This window comes from Natrix helvetica (genome assembly GCF_964273705.1).
Source record: "Natrix helvetica genome assembly, chromosome: 5".
Classification (NCBI taxonomy): domain Eukaryota; kingdom Metazoa; phylum Chordata; class Lepidosauria; order Squamata; family Natricidae; genus Natrix; species Natrix helvetica.
Genome location: NC_138551.1, coordinates 118,433,754 through 118,455,979, shown reverse-complemented (window position 1 = coordinate 118,455,979; position 22,226 = coordinate 118,433,754). Strand labels below are relative to the sequence as shown.

The 22,226-nt window shown below is 45.3% G+C and overlaps 1 protein-coding gene across 1 annotated transcript; it reads left to right on the top strand.

Annotated features, from left to right (window-relative positions):
* Positions 1 to 327: 327 nt before the first annotated feature.
* On the top strand, positions 328 to 21,615 carry LOC309392763 (vomeronasal type-2 receptor 26-like; the record flags this gene model as incomplete). The annotated part of the gene is made up of 6 exons (XM_081954200.1): positions 328 to 554; positions 992 to 1,280; positions 13,370 to 14,164; positions 18,646 to 18,858; positions 19,439 to 19,565; positions 20,705 to 21,615. The coding sequence occupies 6 exons, from the start codon at positions 328 to 330 to the stop codon at positions 21,613 to 21,615; spliced, it is 2,562 nt and encodes an 853-aa protein (XP_081810326.1).
* Positions 21,616 to 22,226: the final 611 nt, after the last annotated feature.

The following is a 22,226-nucleotide window of genomic DNA, read 5'->3' as shown; positions in this document are numbered from 1 at the left end:
GAATCACATGAGGATTATTTCCCTTTCATTTCCCTCCAGAGAATTTCCCAACAATCTTTGAGTCCAAGAACTGGTTGAATTATCCATGGATCCCTCCTGAGAGGGAGAATTATGATAAAAGTGTCAGCTTTGGGCAGAGAAATATGGAGTTTGGGGACAGGCAGGGTCTGTGCTCTTGAATGTCTGTCTCTCTCCTTTCCAGATGAAGCTGAGTGTTTCTCTGTGTTGAGAAAAAGCAACTGGATGTTCCACCTATGAGAGTCCTTTGAATTCTTCTAATTCTTCTTTAGAAACAGAAAAGGGATTCATTGATTGACCCCATGAATTATGGACCTCCTGCTTCTGCTTCTGATGCTGCTGGTGTCCCATCCAGTCTCTGGGAAGCTGAGAATGAAATGCCTGCAGAGTTTGGAGAACCAGGATGGAAAACGACCACAGAGCTTTTATAGGCCAGGAGACCATCTCATCAGTATAGTCCTCAGTGGAGGTGAAACATTGCATACAAAGTTGCTTTTCAATGTGGCTCCTTCTCTTCAGTTGGTTTTCCGTGATTGGTAAGTCATTCAGGGTGATGGAGTTGCACTCCTTCCATTCTAACACTCTCCTTCTTTTCTGTTTTTTATTCTTCTTTATTCCTATATTGGGGAATATGTCTAATTTCCTGAATGATTTTGATTTCCATAGCTTCTCTTTTGTCTGATTTTGTGAAAGAGACTCAAAAAGGGGTCTGAAAAAAAGCTGGAAGGATTCAAGATTATTTTTCTCTCTCAGTTCAATCCTTCATTTATCACCTAGATAATGAATTTTATTAAAAGTAGTGGTTGAACCAGTTGTAGTTGTCATACCTCAGCCAATTTGCATATTTGTATAATTGATCATTGGTTTTGGATCAATGTTGGTTTAAGGCTCAGTAGGCTTCTGGAGGATTATATATTTTTTAAAAAGTATTTGTTGTTGCTGTTCATTATAATAACATTTTTTTTTACAATAGGGACTTTTATAATTTTCAAAATGGTTTACGGTTTATTTTCAACATTCAAATGGTCAACAAGAATTCCCAGCTCCTGCACAATCTCACACTTGGCTACAATATCCACACCAACTATTTCAGCACTTTCTGCACTTCAGATGCCTTGCTGGACATTCTCTCCACTGGAGAAGCCAATGTCCCCAACTACGGCTGTGGAAGGAAGGAGAACCTTCTGGCTTTTCTTGATGTAACTGCCAGGGACATCTCCATCCAGGCGTCAACATTAGGAGGCACCTACAAAGTCCCACAGGTTTGTGTGTGTTTTTCTCCATCTGGAAAAGTGAGTAGTGGGTGGTGTTGGGTGGTCCTCAATGGAACTACGTCTACATTGAGGGAAACAAGCAGTGGGGGACCCCAAGGTTCCATTTTAGGCCCAGTACTCTTCAACATCTTCATCAATGGTTTGGATGAGGAATAGATGGGGAACTCATCACATTTACAGATGACACTAAACTGGCAGGAATAGCCAATACCCCAGAAGACAGGGTCAAGATCCGGATGGATCTAGATAGACTTGAACCCTGGGCCTATCTAACAAAAGGAAATTCAATGAGGAGAAAAGTAAAGTCGTACACTGAGGCTAGAAAAACCAAATGTACAGGTACATATTAGGTGAAACCTTGCTCAATAGCAGTAACTGTGAAAGGGATCTTGGAATCTTAGAGGACAATCTCTCAAATGTGAGCCAACAATGTGTGGCAGCAGCCAAAAAAAGGATGCATATTTGAACCCTTGTTAATCAGTCTAGATATTGACAACACTTCAACTAATGCAGAATCAAAAAAACAGATCACACATAAATGTTATTTCCTTCTTTGACAAAAATATACAGATACAGATTAGGTGAAACTGGCTCAATAGCAGGAACTGTGAGAGGATCTTGGAATCTTAGTGGACAATCTCTCAAATGTGAGCCAACAATGTGTGGCAGCAGCCAAAAAAAGCCACTGCAATTCGAGGCTGCATCAACAGAAGGATAGAATCCAAATCACGTGAAGTATTGGTACCACTTTATAAAGCCTTGATAAAACCACCCTTGGAATAGGGCATTGATGGAGAACCTTAACAGCACCAAGTGCTTTTGTCAGAGACACAATCTGGAAGAGGAGTTGCCCAGTGTGCATGCCACTGCGCCAGGGGTGGGTTTCTACCGGTTCTAACCTCTTCGGTAGAGGAGGTTCCAGAAATCTAATGAACTGGTTAGAAGAGGTTCATCACGGAATACCTGCCCCGCCCCCCTCACTCACTTCTCCCGCCCGTTCTGTTGCCACTCGTGGGCGGTAGCTTGTGTGACGCGGACGGCTTCCTAGGACCTCCCCAAACTTGCCTAGGAGGTGTGGCCACCAGCAAAGCACGGGGGCATTCCAGGCCGTGTCCCCCCCACCCTGGTTCCCTGCACAGACCTCTTTGCGGTGCTGGGAGGAATCCCTCTCCCCCAGAACCAGGTTGCCCAAAGAGGTCAGTGCAGGGCTCGGGTGGCTGCAAAGTGTGGCACGAAGGGCAGAAGTCCCCGAACCCAGCAGGGCAATGCAGCTCCAGCTGTAGCAGTAGTTTCCTCTTTCCTCCGTCCAGCTCTCTGCCTCCTCCTTTGCTTAGGCTCCCCGTTGGGTTCGGGGACTTCTGCCCGTCATGATGTGCTTTGCAGCCGCCACGCATGGATCTCTTCAGGGTGCTGGCTGGGCAACTTGGTTCTGGGAATTACCCCCTCCCCAAAGACCGCCCCCCCCATCTCTCACAATCTTGCGTCTTTTTCAGTTTTTTTTTTAAAAAAACGCCTCTCTGGATGATCTTGAAAACCTGCGAGGTTGCTTTGGGAGGGGGCAGATGGGCAGCATTTCCCCCTGCCCCCCTCCCTGGGCTCCTGCAGCCTCGGAGCCTGCAGCTTTAAAGCAAGCCTTTGCACAGTAAAGAAAATCTTTTCACGAGCGTGAGAAGTTCTTAATTGCCTTTACTCTGCAAGTTACTGCAGGCTCTGAGGCTGCAGGTGCCTAGGGATGGTGGGAGGGGATCCTGCCCGTCTGTCCCCTCCCAAAGCAACCTTGCAGGTTTTCAGGATCATCTGCAGAGGCGTTTTTTAAAAAGAAAACTGTCTTTTTTGGGGGGAAAGGGGCTGCGCATGGAGGAGCCGGCGGCCAGGGCGCCCTGAAGCAACACCACCCAGCATGTCCCTTAAGAAGAGCCCCAAGGGCAAGGGCAGCAGCGCTGCACCCACCTCCATCCTGCCCACTGCTCAGCAATGCCCCCTGCCTCCTCCTCCTCCTCCTCAGCAGGCGAGGCGGGCCGGGCAGGGGCACGGGCACAGCCCAGGAGGGAACAGCCAATGGGGAGGGAGGCACTGGCCAGCTGCCCCTCCCTCAGCGGTGAGTTCCATGATGTCACCTTCAAGGTAAGCGGCAGCTGCGGGCGCCACCTGGCCAGGACAGCAGGGCTAGCCCGGCACCCACCCAGCCACCTCTTGGTGGGTTGGCGGGTGGAGGGTTGCCCTGGCCCCACCAGCAGCTGGCGTGAACTCTCCTCCTATTCCTTCTTCTGCGGGGGGCGCTGCCTTGCTTTGACAGCCACCTCATTTCCAATTGGGGGTGGGGAGAAATCCTCTGCATGGATCCCCCCAATTGGAAGGACGAGGCTCTGCTGGTCCAGAGCCCATCCGGGGGGGAGATCCCCCTCATTTTCCTCGTCTTCCTGGATGGGCTCCGGACCAGCAAAGCCTCCTCCTCCTTTTTAACCAGGCAATCTTTCCTAAAACATAAAAAGAACCTTAATTGCAGGCTCAACAAAAGAAGCTGGAAACAGATACTGAAGCCAGGAAGCTGAAACCTGGGACTGGAGAACAACCTTTTCTGTCCCACTTCCAGCCCATCCGGGAAGACGAGGAACGCAAGGGGGATTCCTCCCCCCGTGGATGGGCTCCGGACCAGAGGAGCCTTGTCCTTCTTTTTAGCCAGGCGATCTTTAACCAGGCGATCTTCGGCTGCTGCACAAGCCCACGGGCATGCGCTGCCTTCTTCTGATAGCCGCCTGGTTAAAAAGAAGCACTCTGCCAGCCAAAAGCTTTGGTCTTACTTTGGAGTTTCAGTCCATGGGGCTTGCGAAGGTAAGGCCTGCACTCAACCGGTGGGTGGAGGCCAGCGGATGGGCAGAGTGATTTGGATGGGGCAGCCTTGTGATCCCACGTGGGCTGGATTAATGGCTTTGGTGGGCCAGGTTTGAGGACCCCTGGTATAAGGTCTCCTGTTAGAGCAGGGGGTTGGACTAGAAGACCTCAAAGGTCCTTTCCAACCCTTTTATTTTGTTATAAGTTTTGTTATAAGTTCTGTTATAGTTACATATGCTTAGCATGCTAAATACCTATTGGAACATGTTGATTTACACTGTAAAATCAGAAAATGTGGATATTGGCATTTAATATATGGAAACTGACAGATTTTGTGGTGGCTGTTAGAACAGACAAAACTTCAATTAAGGACCAACCTTGGATTGCACTAGTGACAAATTGTATTAGGAACTGAGGTCTCCCTGTTTCTTGTACAACTAGAGAAGAAGTTAAAAAGATTCCTCCACAAAGAATCTGGGCTATTGAAGGATTAAAATATGCAGCAGGGCTGGGTTTCACCCGGTACTGACCAATACGGTCATACCAGTTGGTGATATTTAGCATGCCTTCTCGTATCCGTTCTTCCAGAGGCCCCGTACTGGAGTCCTCGCCTCTTGTTCCTTCTTCAGCTGTTGGACAAGCCCACGTGGCATGCACTGTCCTCTGCTCTTTGATAGCCGCCTCTTTTCCAATGAAGGTAGTGGGGAATCCATGCAGAGGCAGGAAATTGCATGGATTCCCTTCTCCCTTCATTGGAAACGAGGCGGCTGTCAGAGGAGAGAGCAGCGAAGGCCGTGGGCTTGTGCAATGATTCCTCGCCTCCTGTTCCTTCTTCGGCTGTTGGACAAGCCCACGTGGCATGCGCTGTCCTCTTCTCTTTGACAGACGCCTGTTTAAAAAGCCATTCCCACTGAAAAGTACCTGGCAGCGGCATTTTTCCTTGGGGGACTCCGCAGAACATCCCAAGATGGATGCCACCACATCTGTCCTCTTCGGGAACAGGCCCTCTTTGGCAGGTCTTCTTCAGAAGGATGAGCCCCCCCCTAGTCCCCCTCCCATTCCTCATCTTCCTGCCCCCGCAGATGGGCTACGGAGTCATCGCCGGCAGCGCAGAGCCTCAACAGCTCCCTGCCATTGGTCCTGCAGTTCAGGCCAGGGGCTTTGTTCACACTCTCTCCCCTCCTGGTTCCTCTTTTTATGCGCTTCCTGAAAGGTAGCCGCTAGTGGCACAAAAGATAGCCGCGGCCTCATGCCATGGAAAACATAGGCACGTGCACACACCCACACAATTACAGCCCCAGAGAGTCTTGGAGGGAAGCCTCTGCACAAGCCCAGGAAAGTGAGAACAGGTTTTCACCATTACGAAGGCTCCGGGATGACGCTCCAGGGGCAGTGGGGCAGCCAGGTCCCTCACCCTCAGAGGGAGGAAGGACCAGTTGGGGGAGGGGCTTTGGTCCTGCTGCCTCTGGCGGATAGGGCTTTACTGTCCCACAGCGAAGATTCCGTCCCTCCTCCCGGAGCCTTCGTAACAGTGGGAACTTGTTCTCACTCACCCAGGCTTGTGCAGAGGCTTCCCTCCAAGAGACTCTGGGGGTGTAATTGTGCGGGGTGTGCAGTTGCCTATGTTTTCCATGGCGTCTTTTGGGCCACTAGCAGCTACCTTTCAGGAAGCGCATAAAAAGAGGAACCAGGCGGGAAGAGAGTGGGAACAATGGAAGGGAACTGGCAAGAGACTGTGCTGCCTGCGATGACTCCGGAGCCAATACATGGGGGCAGGAAGATGAAGAACAGGAGGGGGACCAGGGGAGCCTCGTCCTTCTGAAGAGGACCTGCCGAAGAGAGCTTCTCCCCGAAGAGGGCAGATGTGGTGGCATCGGTCTTGGGATGTTCTGTGGAGTCTCCCAGGGAAAAATGGTGCTGCCAGGTACTTTTAACCATATATTTTGATGCCATGACTGCAAAATGCTGCAAAAAACTATAAATGCAGGCCAGTTGTTGTGTGTTTCAAATGTGATAGGAACACTCAAAAAGGTGACCACAGTATGTGTGTGTGTCTCTGTGTGTGTGTGAATGAATGAGAGAGAGACAGACAGAGAGAGATATACAGAAAGAGATACACAGAGAGAGAGAGTGATTAAGTGAGTGAATGAGTGAGAGACAGACAGACAGACAGACACAAACACATATATACACACAGTGACAGAGAGAGAAGAAGGGAGGGTAGAGAGACAGAGAGATACAGAGAGAGAGAGAGAGAGAGAGAGAGAGAGACAGACAGACAGACACAGCGAGAGAATGACATAGAGAGACAGAGAGGGAGGGAGGGAGAGAGAGACAAAGAGCTACACAGAGAAAGAGACAGAGAGAGACAGAAAGAGAAAGAGAGAAAGAGAAAGAAAGAAACAGGAGGGAGGGAGGGAGGGAGGGAAGGAAGGAAGGAAGAAAGGAAGGAAGGAAGGAAGGAAGGAAGGAAGGAAGGAAGGAAGGAAGGAAGGAAGGAGAACTTATGACCACAATTGAGCACAAAATTTTGGTTGCTAAGGAAGAGCGTTGTTAAGTGAGTTTCACCACATTTTCCGAGTTGGCCACACCCACCCAGTCGCATGACCACTGAGCCACTCCCACAAAACATGCCACACCTACAGAATAGGTTCTAAAAAATTTTGAAACTTACCACTGATATGCAGCAATCCTCAAAAATTATTGTGGGCCCTTTATTGGAATAGAATACTTCAGTTGGCATTTGCACATGTTAATCTAATTGCAATAAATTGTAGGGGTGAGATACAGTAATATGACTTACATTGTTTATAGTTTTTTAATTTATTTATTATTTTCCACTTTTATGATACAATCTTGCTAATATTCTGTCTTTAATATTTTAAACAATGTCTAATTAACAAATTATTCTAATGCTTTCATGAAAACAAGATTCGATTTATTAAAATCTAATATTTTGGACTTGATCTAACCCCAAATATAACACAGCATTCTTCATTGTGCAAGGTTTTTGAATGCAGCTCAGAATCTGATAAGTCCAGTGAAACTCTGAAGACGAAGCTATGGATTATCAGCTTTTATTTCTGCAGAAAGCAAAAGACTGGATGACCTTTTTGTCTCCCACCTTAACAGAGCAGGCAGAGAGAGAAAAACAGGCATGTGCCAAAAACTTTTCCAAACATCTTACAGCACACACAGCTTGCACAGAATGTCATTGCTATGGAAACATGAATTGATATCACACGGATTTCATGATTTTTCTCAGTGCTCTTAAAACAATAGACTTTAGAAGGGAAAAGAAATCCATTTTCTGGCATATAACTCAGATCTTTGTTAGGGAATGTTGAACACACATTTTAGGTTACAAGCAAGGCTACTTGGCAGAAACCACATTTTACTTTTCATATGAAGTTACTTTGCTAGGCTAAGCTTGGGAATTTGCCTAGAAGTTTTATCTATGTAGTTGGCACCTTAGGTTACAATGGAGCTTCTCTCAACAGCAATTTAACAAAAGCTGAATTAGGTTACACTCTGTGTATGCTCTAATCCAGTGATGGCAAAAATTTTAGCAACTGGGTGTCCAAACCGCAACCCAAAACCCACTTAAATTGCACGGCAATTTAACCTGAATAATGAGGTTTTAGTTTAGAAAAACAACTCATACATGATTAACGTCTTTTCTCTGAAAAAAAAACCCCATAATAACAGCGCATTCAATGATACATACATCTTTTTATTGAAAGGTAAACGTTTGCATTTGGCATGCTTTTGATTAATGTGATTTTTGCTGTTGAATGCATGCTGATAATTTTTCTAACATTGACTCATACGTTGTAAGTTTGAGAGCAACACATGCAGCACTCAGGTCATCTGTTAGTGCAGGGGTATCAAACACAATTTCAATGAGGGCCCCATTGTGGTTGACTTTGGAGGCCATGGTGGGCACGGCCAGCTCCAACTGCTGATGTGCTCACTCTCCTTGGTTGCCCATGGTGTGTGCAGGAGGTCAAAGTAGGTGGATCAGAGGGAGGCCCATTCCCTCGCCTTATGAGACCTAGCTTTGTAACCAAAGCATCCTCAATGATAGGATGGGAGACCAGGGGAGAGGTCAGGAGGATGGGACAAGGAGATGGTAAAAGGCAGCAGGGCTGTTGGTGATCAAGTGCTAAGGCAGGATTTACTTCACACCCTCACTCTCTCTCATCATAATCTCCTTCCTTCCCTTTTTTTCCTTTCCTCTTCATTCTTCCTTCCCCTCTTTCATTCTTTTTGCTGCCTTGTTCTGTTCCCCTCTTTCCTTCTTTTTCGTGGTCTTTCCTGTCCCTTCTTGGATGCCCCAATGCAAAAAGGGAAACATTCCTTGCCACTTTTGCTAGTAGCTTGTGGCCACTGAAAAGTCTGAGAACAAACCAGGATCAGTTTATTCCATGCTTGCATTTCATGGAGACAGACTACAGTACAGCAAAACTGTCAAAATGATGGCTCTGGTAGTTGATCAGAGCTCCTCTGTTTTTTATGTGCAACAGCTTTAGCATTTAAGAACAGAGGTAAGTTAGTTGCTTTACTATGCATACATAATGATCCTTAAAAGAGCTCTTCCGTAGGGAGCCTGCCATGGTCTAATTCAGACTGGAAATATAGCAAAGGAAACTATTTTCCCCACTTGCTTTGTCCTTTTTACTCTACTGGAAATAGCTGTTTGCAACCAGGGGTGGGTTGTTCCAAGTTCTAATCGGTATGGTAGAATAGGTTCCTGAAATCTACCGTACATTTTAGAACCCCTTCGTCCTGTGGGACAGTACCAGAATGTCTGCCCCGGCCCCCTTGCTCGCTCTCCCTGCCCATTTCGTCACCGCTCACAGAGGGTAGCTTGCACAGCGTGGCCGGTCTCCTAGGACCTCCCCGAGCTTGCTTAGGAATAGGAGGCCTTGCCGCCAGCAAAGCACGGGGCAGCAGGAGATAGGTTACGCAGAGCGGTGAGCCTCCTAGGCAAGTTCCAGGATGTCCTCCCCCGACTAGTTCCGTGCCTCCCTTCCCAGTGAAGTTTTCCAAGGTGTGGTTTCAAAAGCAGCCTCCCAACCCTTGTGCCCGGCTCCCACTGAGCTGGGAAGGAGGAGAAGAGTCTTTGGGGAGTGAGGAGGAGGAGGAAGGAGGAGGAGGCAAGCGCATGGGGCCGTGCCAGCTTGGCAACCGGTGCTAAGAAAGCACCTCACAGCTTTTGAAGGGAGGAGGGGAGAAGGAAAGGGAGAATGTGGAGTCGCCTTTCAGGGATGCCGAAGATGTGGGAAACCAGCACCGCCACCAGCGTCTAAAGTTTTCAGCGACTCCAGACAGGTGAATCGGGATCAGAGACCCAGGCAGTTCCTTCGCTCCCCTTGCAAGGGAGTAGTAGGAGTCATTTTTGCATTCCTGCCTCTGCTGGACTTCGACCTGGAGTTTACCAGCTGTCTTAAAGAGAAATGGACGGTCAGACCTGCGTGGCCCCAAGCGATGTGGCTCTCTCCAGGTAAGCACCCGCTCTCCTTCCTGCTTTTTTTTTGTCGCCAAGGGGCAAAAGGCAGAGTGAGGCACACCGTTTAGCAAAGTTCAACAGGGGGGGAGGTAAGTGGCTCTGCTGTTCCTCCCCCTCATAGTGCCCCCTTCCTTTAAAACAAACAAACTTACCTGGCTAAGAGGTCAGTGCTTCACTTAGGGGAGCTCTGGGGATGATGGGTCTTATGGAGGCGGTGACCAGCTGCCCTCATGAGTGCGAGAACAGTCTCTTTGCCTTTGCGGTGCTTTGACTGGGAATGGCAAGCCTGGCTGAACTTTTAGGGGAGAAGAGTCTCTGAATAGTTATGCTGGATAAACATGCATAGAGTTGTGTGGTTGCACCTTACTTGAAAAGTACAAGACCCGAAACCATCTGGGTTTATTCCTAAGTAAGGTTCAGTTTTCTGTGAGTTGTGGAAACTGGGAAGATTTATCCTGAATGCCTCCAAATCTTGAGGCTTAAGTGAGGAAGTAATTATTATTTTTTTAAAAGTTGGGGGGGGGGAGAGGAAAATCTGCACTTGATTGAAAGCAAAGATAAGTTTGCAACCCTTGGCGGAGAGGAATGTAGTATGGTATGCTGTGTTGATGGAATAATAATTCACCTTATAAAGCATTCCTGTTTGCTTAGGTAAAACAATACACCTTAGCTCTGGAAAGGGCAAGTCAGCTCAACTTGATGTAAGAATAAAAGCTTATTGTTGAACTTCTAAGTGTTGAAAGATATTGCCTGCTCCTTCCTTGCGCATACTGAAAACAAACTTGAGTAGTTATGTGGATTTAATGTGATATTTTGCAAAGACTGGGAAATCTCTCATGCAGTCTCTAAACAAGAAAAATGTATTTGCATGTTAATAGGTGAAACAGGTGGGCTAATTATAATCTTAAACTATGTTTGGCTTACTATACAGATAATTTAGTGCAAAGCCCTGCACAACAGTATTAGATTTCTATGGTTTTATCTTCCTTGGTTGGTTTGGGGGAGAGCTATGGAAAGCTAAAACAAATGCTGTGTAACAAGGAAGAGTGAAACATTCCTTTGGATTCATTGGAGAATTAAAACCAAACATTTCAAAGGAGAAAAGTTTCATATCATGCAACTTTCATCAAAATTATTTCACATGCCCTTAATTTTTTTTTTGGGGGGGGGGGGGGAGAAAGAATAGTGAACATCTAGGAAGTAGGGTAGTAGTGGCAAATGGAATAATATTGTGATGCAACTATTATAAATTGTTCAGCAATAATTTAACTAAAGGAATTGTGCATACTATATATAAATTGTTACTTCTTAGCAGGAAGTCCAATATTTTTTCTTTGCATTTTCCCATTTGGCTGAGTTTTTCAGTACTCCAACATACTATTCTTTTTTATTGGGGATATATTTATTGGTTTCAGTCTCCCATCAGTTAAGAAGACAAGAACTGCAAAGCAGATGGTTGTGCAAATATCGTAACTATTTTTGGAATGTATGTGTGATGCTACCATTGTGAATTTCTTGTTAAGAACACTTATCAAGCTTTAATATTATGACTGTCTAACTTATTTAGAGGGCGAGTGCTTGCTTGTTGCAGTAAAGTACAAATGCCATAAGCAAAATACCTGTTTACTCAGAGGTATATTCCTGCTTAAATTGCTTGATAGCAGTGTGCAGAAACTTTAAATTGTATAGCTCACAGCACTAAAGAAACTTTAAATAGCAGTGACTACTCTCGAAGGTCCACATTGGCTGTTTCTGCTTCCAAGTGATGCTTTTAAAATCTACTGGAACATATTGGGGATTTCTGCACTGAGAAGCAGAAGGATGGACTCTCACCTTTATGGTGGGCTTTTGAGACACTGGAAAGCAGTGGGAACTTTTGCTACTTCTGAGGACTTCCAAGTCCAATAAGAAATTGATTATCTTTCCTTGAGCCTCTTTATGCAGGGACAGGTGCTGATAAATCCTTCAGAAATGGAAACAGTGAGTTTGTGTGTGTGTGTGAGTGTGTGTGTTTGTGGGGGGGGGTTGTTTCTGTTGTGTAAGATTGGAATATAACTTATTGGCCCTGGATTTTGAGGGTGGAGGGAAATTGCAGAAGCTGAAATGCGGTTGGGACAGACTGGGGAGTCCTATGTTTTCTCTCTTTTACGTTTTTCAGAGATTATATACAGTATAAAGAGTTTACAGTTGCACCGATTGTACTTTATGTTTGTGTACAGAAAACAAAGAACAGGTAGTTCAGCACATGACAGCCTGGTAATCTGAAAATACTCTGAAACAAATAGGTATTGTTTCTGGTGCACATAATTCCAAGCCCAAGATCTTAAGAGGGTGGCCAATCCAAGTAGTTTCCCCTCTACATACACAGTATATTGTATATTATACTCTACAAAGTGGTTTAAACAACAAAGGCAAGTGTGAGAGAGCACACTGTTCTGCAAATAATCTTACCAGCCTTTTGTATGGTGCTTATGTGTAGTGGTGTTAGTAGTAGCACAAAAGAAAGTATACTTACAGACTGCATTTTCCTGTAGATTGTGGTATGAGCTTATTTTTTTAAGCAACAGATCAGAATCTGTTCATATTAATAAGTAGGAAATCTCTTTGACATCAAGCTTATTTTAAAAGGCTAATTATGTAGAACTCTTTTTAGTAGTCTGGATTATGGAAGAATTTCAGGAAAATATTAGATAAGACAGAAACAAGCTAAAATAGGGGTGGTGGTGGTGAATCAACTTCGTGTTTATTGCCCATGTTTTGTTACAAACTACTCTAAATGATGGCTGATATTATAATAATAATGTTTGTTAGGGCTATGCACTGTTTTTGAATATATAGGAATGTAAAGCCCACAGCATCTACTTGGTACTTTTTAAAGGAGATATTTCATGAATCCAGGAAAAAGGTGCTGCTGCTTTAAAAAGTACCAAGTAGATGCTGTGGGCTTTACATTCCTATATATTCAAAAACAGTGCATAGCCCTAACAAACATTATTATTTAATGAATTTAAGTTGTTTCCACTGCTTTGAAGTTAAATTCAGATGTATGAATGCATCTTTCTTTTCTGTGTAATTTATACCTCTATCTTGACTGGGAATGCTGACATCGTCTTGGCCACTCCCTCCCGGTCACATGACTGCCAAGCCACTCCCACCCATACATGAACTGCCAAGCCCCTTCCACCTGGTCACATGGCTGGCAAGCCACGCCTACAAAGCAAGCCACACCTACAGAAGAGGTTCTAAAAAAATTTGAAACCCACCACTGTTAGCAACCCACAAGGAGGGGATACTTTCCTAACAGCTCACAATTCGGGAATAACAGGGGGGAAAACCCTGCGCTTTCCACGCCCCATTTTGGCCCTGGAAAGCTTCCTGCACCAACCTGGAAGCAAACCCCCCCCCCCAAACCCTGCAACTGTTTGAAGGGTGAAGGAAGCCTCCAACTGAGCCAGGAAGCACTGGGGGAGGGGGGGGAGAGGCAGGCCATTCACACTCACTTCCAGCCCGCCAGAGTTTCCTGCACAATGTGAGCGCCCCCCCCCCCTGCATACTCACGCGTCCCCTGCCCTGGCCATCCACAAAGGCCCGAAAACCAGCTGGGCTGGCAGGAGGTGAGCCTGCATGTGGATGCTAGTGGAGCTGGGCTGGGGCGGCTGGAGTGCCAGGAGAGGACGATCTGCATGCCACAGGTTCCCCATCATGGCTCTAATCCTTTCAATTGGTTTTCCAGATCAATCAAAAAACAGCTTCAGAGGCTCTGAGTGATAAAAGTCGATTCCCCCTTTTTTACCGGATGCTCCCCAAAGAAGGGATCCAGTACCCAGCAATTGTCCACCTGCTCCTCCACTTCAGATGGACCCTGATTGGCCTCTTTGCTTCAGACACAGAAAAGGCAGAGACTTTCATGAGGACTTTTACTCCTATGCTTGTCAGGAGTGGAATTTGTGTGGTTATATCACAACTGTTCTCAACAACTGGATATACTGCATACCTCAGGGATTCCCTCTCTAAGTGGAGACAAGTCAACGTCTTTGTTCACTTCATAGAACTTGAAAACATTTGGGACAGAATTCTTCCTTTTCATTTAACACTTATGCGTCTGCCAGGACCCATTGAGGGGAAAGTCTGGATCCTCACAAATTTTGTAGAGTACGAAATGAACAAGCGCAGACTTCTCAAATACATCCATAGTATTTGGAACTTTGGTTATCTGGTAAAAGAAAGGCCAAAAGATTCTGCCTTTAAACCCTATTTCTTTGTGGAAGTAAAGTTTCAAGATCATTATTTTCATTGTTCTCTTTCAAAGAATGTCTTTTCTGTCAAAGGCCGCAGAAGATGCACCCAGAAAGCCCCACTGGAGACCCAGGAGAAAAGGGACAGAAAAAGGGCCCCAAATAACTACCAACCTTACAGTATCACGAAGACTCTGGCCCAGGTCCTGAATGCTGCATATTCCTCCAGATCGAGGAGGAGAAGGAAGGAGGATGAAAAGATCTTGGGGTCTCCAAGGCTGCAGCCATGGCAGGTATGGGGGACCCGATATGGATCCATTAATCTTAGATCCTTTGGAGGAGGAATCCAGAAGAGAAGGAGGGGAACCATCTCAACAGATCTGGCCAATTTAATTATTCAGGGAATTAATGGTTCCAAAGAGTAGATACCATGGCATTTTTATATTTAGCACTGCTAATTGGAAAATGCTGTATTCCTTTTAAAATCAATTCCTGTATTTGTGGGTTTGTGATGAGCCTGGTGGAATTCCACCTTTCTTCCGTCCTCATTGCACGTGGGTCTGTGTGCAGCTGGACAGGAAGCTAAGCCCCCCTATTCTCCTCCAATGAAAGGGAGCCTGGCGTGGATCTGGATGCTTTATTGGGAGAAGAGGGCAGGTGAAACTGAAGAGATGCAAATAGTGGAAATCAAATGTAAATATGAGATAGGCAGCATTAACTAACAGCCAGCAAAGAAGCAGCTGGAACCTCCCCAGCAATGCTCCGTGTGAGGGAGGGAGGCCGTCTCCGGAGGACCAGGGGTCTTGGTCACAATGGCTGCTTCCGTCTTCTCCAAAGGCTGACAGAAAATGGAGTCTGGCTTCAGACTTTATAGTGAGGCTTTTCTGCCCCCGGCCACTAGGTGGGGCTATAGCAACAACAGCACAACAGTTACCGTATTTTTCGGAATATAAGACGCACCTTTTCCCTCAAAAAAGAGGCTGAAAATCTGGGTGCGTCTTATACATCGAATACAGCATTTTTTGCCTCCTGAAGCCCCACCCCTTCACCAAAATGGCCATGAATACCCTTATGGAGGCTTTCAGAGAGCTCCTGGGGGCTGGGGAGGGTAGTAATGAGCAAAAAATGGACTATTTTTGCCCCCCCTAACCCACAGCAGCACTCTATAAGCCTCCATAAGGCTATGCATGCAATTTTTTTTGGACAGAAAACGGGCTTGTTTTTTCGAAAAATGGGCTGTTTGAAAGAGTCTTCTGAAGCCATGGTTTGTGTCCTATCTTCCTTTCATTTTCTCTCTTTCCCTCCCTCCCTCCCTCCCTTCATGTATCTATTGACCCATCCATCCAACTATATCTCATTCACTTCCTCCTCCCTCCCTCTCTTTCTTTCTTTCCCTTCCTTCCATAACTCACTCTTTCTTTCTCTCTCTCCTTTCCTTTCCTTTTCTTTCTTTTTCCTTTTCTTTCTCTCTCTTTCTACCCTTTCCTTTCCTCCTCCAAAGCTAGGAGATCCACCTGAAACAAAAACTCCTTTGGATGAAACCGCCCATTTCGCACGCACACACGCACACACACACACATACACATACTCTTCCAACCAGCTCTGCGCCTCGCCTCATTGTTTGATTTTAGTGGTGGGCCGGTGGCCGAAGTCCTTTCCAAGCGCCCGGCAGCATCGCTCACATCCCAGGAAAGCCCGGCTGATTAACTTGCTGGGACGCGCTTCGATTGGTGCCTCTTCTACACAGGCAAGGTTCTCTCTCTGGAGCAGGCAGAGAAGAGGAATTGCAGGGATAAAAGTGTGTGTGTGTGTGTTTGTGTGTGTGTGTGTGTGTGTGATAGAGAGAGGGGGGGGAAGAGACAGTAAGAGCGAAAGGGGGGGGAAAGAAAAAAGAAAAAGAGAGTGAGAGTGAGGAATCAGAAGTTTTCAACCTTGTGCACAGCCTGGGAGGAGGCTGAAATGGGGCGAGGGCCTCTCCCCTTTTCCTCTGGATCTCCATCCCTCTTCCCCAAGTTTTTCTTTCCTCCCATCCATTCTCTCCCCCACTCCTGAGAGCAAGGCGGCTCTGCGCTGCCTGGGAGTTTTCTGGGCTCTGGAAGGGGCAGCGGAGGGGAGGGAGTTGCGTTCCCCAGAACTTCTTTGGGAGAAGCATCATTCTGAACTCCGTGTTGGGGGGCGTGTGCGTGGGGTGTCCACTGAGGGGGCTTTTAGCCGGAGGCACCTCTGGCCAGGGGGGAAATTGGAGTGGCTCGGGTGAGCCAGGAGGGACGATTGAAATCTGTTGGCTGAGCTGGTCAATATCCCCCCCCCCCCGGTTGGACCTGGCTGAACTTTCCTCCCTCTCTCCAGTCACCATGGAGCTGCTGCAGCCTCTCCCCCAACACGCTGCCCAGTTATGGGCCCAGCCTGACCTTTCCTGCAGTATTTGAGTGGGGGGGTCCTCTGTTTGGGGGTAGAATTTGGTTGCAGAAACGCAAAGGGGTGAGCAGCCTTGGAGGGCCTGTTCACCCTTCCCCTTTTCCTCTCAGCCATGAAAAATTAGAAATCTCTCCCCCTCCAAGCAGCAACTGAGACTGTGCAGGGGGGGGGGAGGGGGACCAGGAGAAGAAGATCTGAAAGATCCCAATTCTGCAGCAAGAGGAGTTTCTGCAATGGGGAGGGGGTAGCCCCAGCTTCCAAAGGACTTTTATCCATAATTGCCAGCAGAGCAGATGTTGGGGAGGGGGTCAAGGAGGAAAGGGGTCCCCTGACTCTCCCTCAGACCTCAAGGAAGGAAGGAAGGAAGGAAGGAAGGAAGGAAGGAAGGAAGGAAGGAAGGAAGGGGGAGGGGTGAAAGGAAAGGAAATGGGAAAGAAGAAAAGGATGAAAAACGGAGAGAATGGGAAGGGAAGGAAAAAGGATAAGAGAAAGGACAGGAAAGAGTAAAAAGGTGAAGAATGGCCGCTGCTGGAGTGGTCGGGAGCAGCCTGAGGTGGGCATTCGGGAGCAGGCCAAGTCGAGCAAGAAGCCACGGCAAAGTCAGGCACACAGGCTGGGCTGCGTGGCCACGTGGTCGAGGCAAGGGAGCCAAAGAGCAGCTGCAGCTATGACTCTAAGGCCCCAGCCAAGGCCTGCGAGGCAAGTAGTGGTGGGGCAGGGTGTGGCCAGGCAGAATCTTTACTACCAGTTCACCCGAACTGTCCCAGACCGGCTGAATCCCACCACTGGCTGTATCTTCCCTTCTCCAACCGAGAGATTGTGTCAGTTGGAAAAGGGGCTCCCAGACTCCTCCTGATCTTCAGCTCTTCTCCTTGTGGTCTTTCCTCAAGGCTAAGAGCAGCTCCTTTCAACTCTTCCTTGGCTTCCTTGTCCTTCCCTGAAGTTCACGTAGATTTTGTGCAAATTCTCTTCCACGTGTGATGCCTGCAAGGGGACCTGGTCCTTGAGTTGGGGTCTCCCCAAACCAGAACATTCACTTCCTGAGATTCTTACGGCTGCATTTGCCTTCTTTCCATGAACATCTCCCTGCTGACTCAGATTCTATTTCCTGTTAACTACGATTTTGAGATCGTTTTAACAAACATACATATCAAGTTTATTATCCCTCATCATCCAGTCCATCATCAATGTTCTCATATAAGACACTATTGTTAGTCAAGTCCTAGTTGCTAAAAATGACATATTTTTCTACTGCTTTTTAATTCTCTGTGTGCTAATCATAAATATTGTTTCTGGAAACTTGATATTCCTCTTTTTAAATTTTATTTTAATGAAAAAGATAAAATACAAGTTTTGGAAAATAAAACTATTACAAAGACAAAATAAAACTAGATAAAACATTAAAAACAGACAAAGACATGCATATTGTCTCCCCAATTAAATATAATACAGCAATAATCGTTTAAATGAAGTTTCAAATAAGGCTTCTTAGTTGAAAGATTTTTGCATTCTTTAAATCACATAAAATTAGCTTACTCTAAGATCGTATTAATAACCATATTAATGACAACATAGAAAAATTGAGGATGACCAGGGAGAAGATTAGCCTGCCAACTTTCTTCTTGATCAACCCATGCTTTCTAGGAATCAACCTGTTGTTTTCAAAGAGTTTATGGATCTTTTTTCTCTGTGTTCATTTTATTTGTTATCTGCTCTGGAATGTTCCCTATAATTGACCAATTGTGTCAATTATATTTTCTCTATTTTTTGATAATTTTTTCTTAAGCTTTCTCATTCACTTATGAAGATAATGGCAGTATTTGTATCCTATTTAACCATATTTGGAGATTAGGCAACTGTAGAAGAAAGAGTCAATGTGGGTGTCAGGCCTGTAGTTATATTCTTTTTAGGATCTTTGGCCTGCCATACTTTCTTATAATTTTCTATGCTGTTTCATTAGTGTAGTAGTTGGGAGGGGGGAATAGAAAGGAGTAGGATTGTGGAATGGATTGTTGACATTCTTTTGTAGAAGCCAAGGTCATCTTTTGTCTTCGCATCTCGACACCTGGCCGGAAGAAGATGGGTGTACATGCCAGCGTGGAAGATGATGATTGGAACATGTGATGGATTTGTGGGTGTAGGGAGAGATCATGAACTTTCAACTGGGTGAACTTACAGGATGTAATTCAGAGTTGGAATTTTCCATAGCCGTGCTAACATGCCTGCGGAATAAATTGCACCTTTAAGGATGTTTTGCCTTGGACAATGATTTATTTCTGCATGGTATTTAGAACCCTAACAGTGGGAAAGAAACAAAGTTTTCTGCTTTTCAAATTCCTGGATGTTCTTGTTCCAGTTTCATCCCTTTCTGGAGAAGAATGAATTTTGGAATATTTCCCACTTTAAACTGTACTTGGACCAAAATGGAGAGACAACAGGAGATCTGGGCATTAAAATGTGGTTGGTTCTCCCCAAGGAGAATGCCATCAAAGTGATTCTGGCGTATTTTGAAAGACAGAGACTTTCTATGAGACAAGATGCTCTTTCAGTGCTACAGTTGCTCAATAAGGTGGGAGAAATGTTGGTGTTCTTTCTCTGTTTCCCAAAGCCTGAGGTCCCATTTCGAGTGGGCAAAGCCTATAGTCTCCAGGGTGGTTGTCCTTCCATGCCAGTTGGTGTTATCTGATTGTAGTTCTTCAACAGACGGGACCTAAGTGGAGGGGCTTTGCCATGTTTTATGGAACCCTTTCAAGATCTTACTGGTCAGAGGCTTCCTTCTTCATCACAGTTTTATTGTTTATTGAAAAAACTAATGAAATAAAAGTTTTCTAAATCTTTTACAATAAATTTTATTCTCAGTTTTAATATGAATATATCATCATATGTAAATCTTTTTTCAATTCCATCTCTGCTGACTTTATTAAGTAGAATAGTACGTTATTGTAATGTTAAATGCAAAGAGAGAAACTGCATGAAGAATCTGCCAGTAGTTAGTTATACTTCCTGTATCTTCTTAGAAGTAGTCAGATATTTCATATTTACTTGCATGAAGACCAGAGGCTATTTGGCTAATGTCAGTGTCTATCTCTATTTTCATGAATGTTGACTACTAACACATTTTCTTTGGCATTCCTGGTTTTTCTGCTCAGTCCCTGCCTCAATCCAACTGTGCAGAAAATTGTCATCCTGGTTTTGTCAAGAGGGCTCGAGAAGGAGAGCCAGTTTGCTGCTATGACTGCGTTCCTTGTCCGGAGGGGACCTTCTCCACTCAGGAAGGTGGGTCACACTGAGGAAAATGGGAGGCTTTGTGGAAATGGATCCATCCAGAACATTTTCATGAAAGTGCAAGTTAAAAGACACAAGCTCACCTTTTTTAATTTTTAACATGCACAATTTCTTATCTAAAAGGAAGTAAATCAAAAAGTCTTTGAAGGAGGGGCTGGGAGGAGATGGGAGGAGGGGGTGGCAGACTGGGACAGCTTTAATAACAGCAGAGGAAACATCTCTCCTGCTTTCTAGTCTGGATATGTGCTGCTAAGTTCACCTTTCTAGGAAGATCTGAGTTCTTTGAAACTTGATGAATTGTTTTAGGTCCACCTTCTGAAAGACCTTGCAATTCACTGTATATTGGATCCTCCCCTTGAGGATCACTGAAAAGGTGTCACTGGTCCATAATGTGGTGATGTGGATAGTTAGGGGGGAACTCATTGCACAAATATTCTGCCAGTCATGTAGATCAATCAATCAATCAGAAGAGAGCTTTAAGGGACCTTGCAGAACTTTTAGTCCACCCCCTGCTCAAGCAGGAGAACCTATACAATTTCAGACAAGTGACTGTCCAGTCTCTTCTTAAAAACCTCCAATGTTGAAGCACCCACAACTTCTGGAGGCCAGCTGTTCCACTGATTAATTGTTCTCACTGTTAGGAAATTTCTCCTGAATTCCATATAGCTTCCAGATGTTACAGGTTACTCTAGGTATCCTCCAAGTCCAGTATAGGTTCCTATGAAGATTCTCAAAATTAACATCCTATAATTTCCCTCAACTTCATATACCTACCTATTTTTTTTAAACGCTCTTTTTAATAAAATCATTAATAAATACTTCTTGGAAAATGCCCATGGTATCAGCTGCTGTCCAAATAAGGTATTTGTTGTAAGATAAAAGGACAGAATATTAAAGAAAGTTGCTTTTTGGTTTCTCAGATGTGGAAAAATGCCTCTAATAATGTAGTTTCCCATGAATTACATTAAACCAGAAATAATTAGCACCCTAGGAATTTCCTCAATTTCATATACCTTATATCCTTTAAAAATTAAAATTACTACTTTAAAAAAATTACATCCTTCTTATGCTATTTTTAATGAAAAATAAAAGGAGAGAATATTAACGAAAAATGATATTTGGTTTCTCAGATGCAGAAAAATGCACCAAGTGTCCGGATGATAAATATCCAAATGTGGACAGAGTCCAATGTATCCCCAAAGTTATAACTTTCCTGTCTTATGAAGAACATCTGGGCATCATCCTGGTCTCTTTTGCCCTATTCTTGTTCTTAATCACAGACCTTGTTTTAATCATCTTCATAAAATACCGAGAAACTCCCATTGTCAAAGCCAACAATCGGGACCTATCCTACATCCTCCTGGTCTCCCTCCTGCTTTGCTTCTTGTCTCCTTCTCTCTTCATTGGTCAACCAAGGAAAGCCACCTGCCTTCTCCGACAAACAGTCTTCAGCATCATTTTCTCAGTTGCCATTTCTTCTCTCTTGGCCAAAACCATCACGGTGGTGCTGGCTTTCCTGGCCACAAAACCAGGAAATCGGGTGAAGAGATGGTTGGGGAAGAGCTTGGCCAACTCCATCATCCTGTCTACTTCTGCAGTCCAAATTATCATCTGCTCCATCTGGCTGGGAGTTTCTCCCCCCTTCCCTGACTCTGACCTCCACTCCCAGCCTGGAGAGATCATCCTGCAATGCAACGAAGGGGCCGTTGTCATGTTCTATGTCACCCTCAGCTACATGGGCTTCCTGGCTGCCATCTGCTTCACGGTGGCTTTCCTGGCCAGGAATCTGCCTGGGGCCTTCAATGAAGCCAAGCTGATCACCTTCAGCATGCTGGTCTTCTGCAGTGTCTGGGTGACTTTTGTGCCCACCTACCTGAGCACCAAAGGGAAATACATGGTGGCTGTTCAGGTCTTCTCCATCCTGGCCTCCAGTGCTGGTCTGCTGGGCTGCATCTTCATCCCCAAGTGCTACATTATCCTTCTGAGGCCAGAGCTGAACACAAAGGAGCAGCTTACAGCCAGAATAAATGTAAAAACATGAGACATAATCCATTAGAATATTTAAAGAATTGTAAAAGTTCCTTTTATATGAAAGAAGGCAGTAATTGTTCCCACTTAAATAGTATGTGTCAGAGTTTGTTGCAGCAATCAAAACCAGAAAGGACACACAGGTAACTGATTCAGCAGGATTCATTAACTTCTCTTTGCATATAAGAATATACACAATACCGTTCAGCATACAAGGAACACCGAAGCAATATTCATAGAAGGAAGTCATTGCAGCAGAGACATATAGAGAGGCTAATATATTGTACAGTGCCTCTCATTAGAGGCCAAACCAACTCTTATATATAGTTCAGCAAGTCTCAGCCACGCTCAGACTCCAAGCTGCCTCTTATGGCCCCACACAAACAAATGCTATGTTTCAGCTATCCAAAGAGTCCCCATTGGCTGATCTATTCCAGTCTATGAATATTTATACTCTGAGAGTATGCAGGAGTCAAAAAGAATAATATTTGTATTTGTTTTCCAATGGGAAGTGGTTGAATGACTGGACTTATTGCATCTCCCTATTCATCCCAATAAATCCAGCTAAAGAGAACTCTGTGAAAGTTATTCAGGCATTTAATATTCAGCAACTCCCAAGAACCA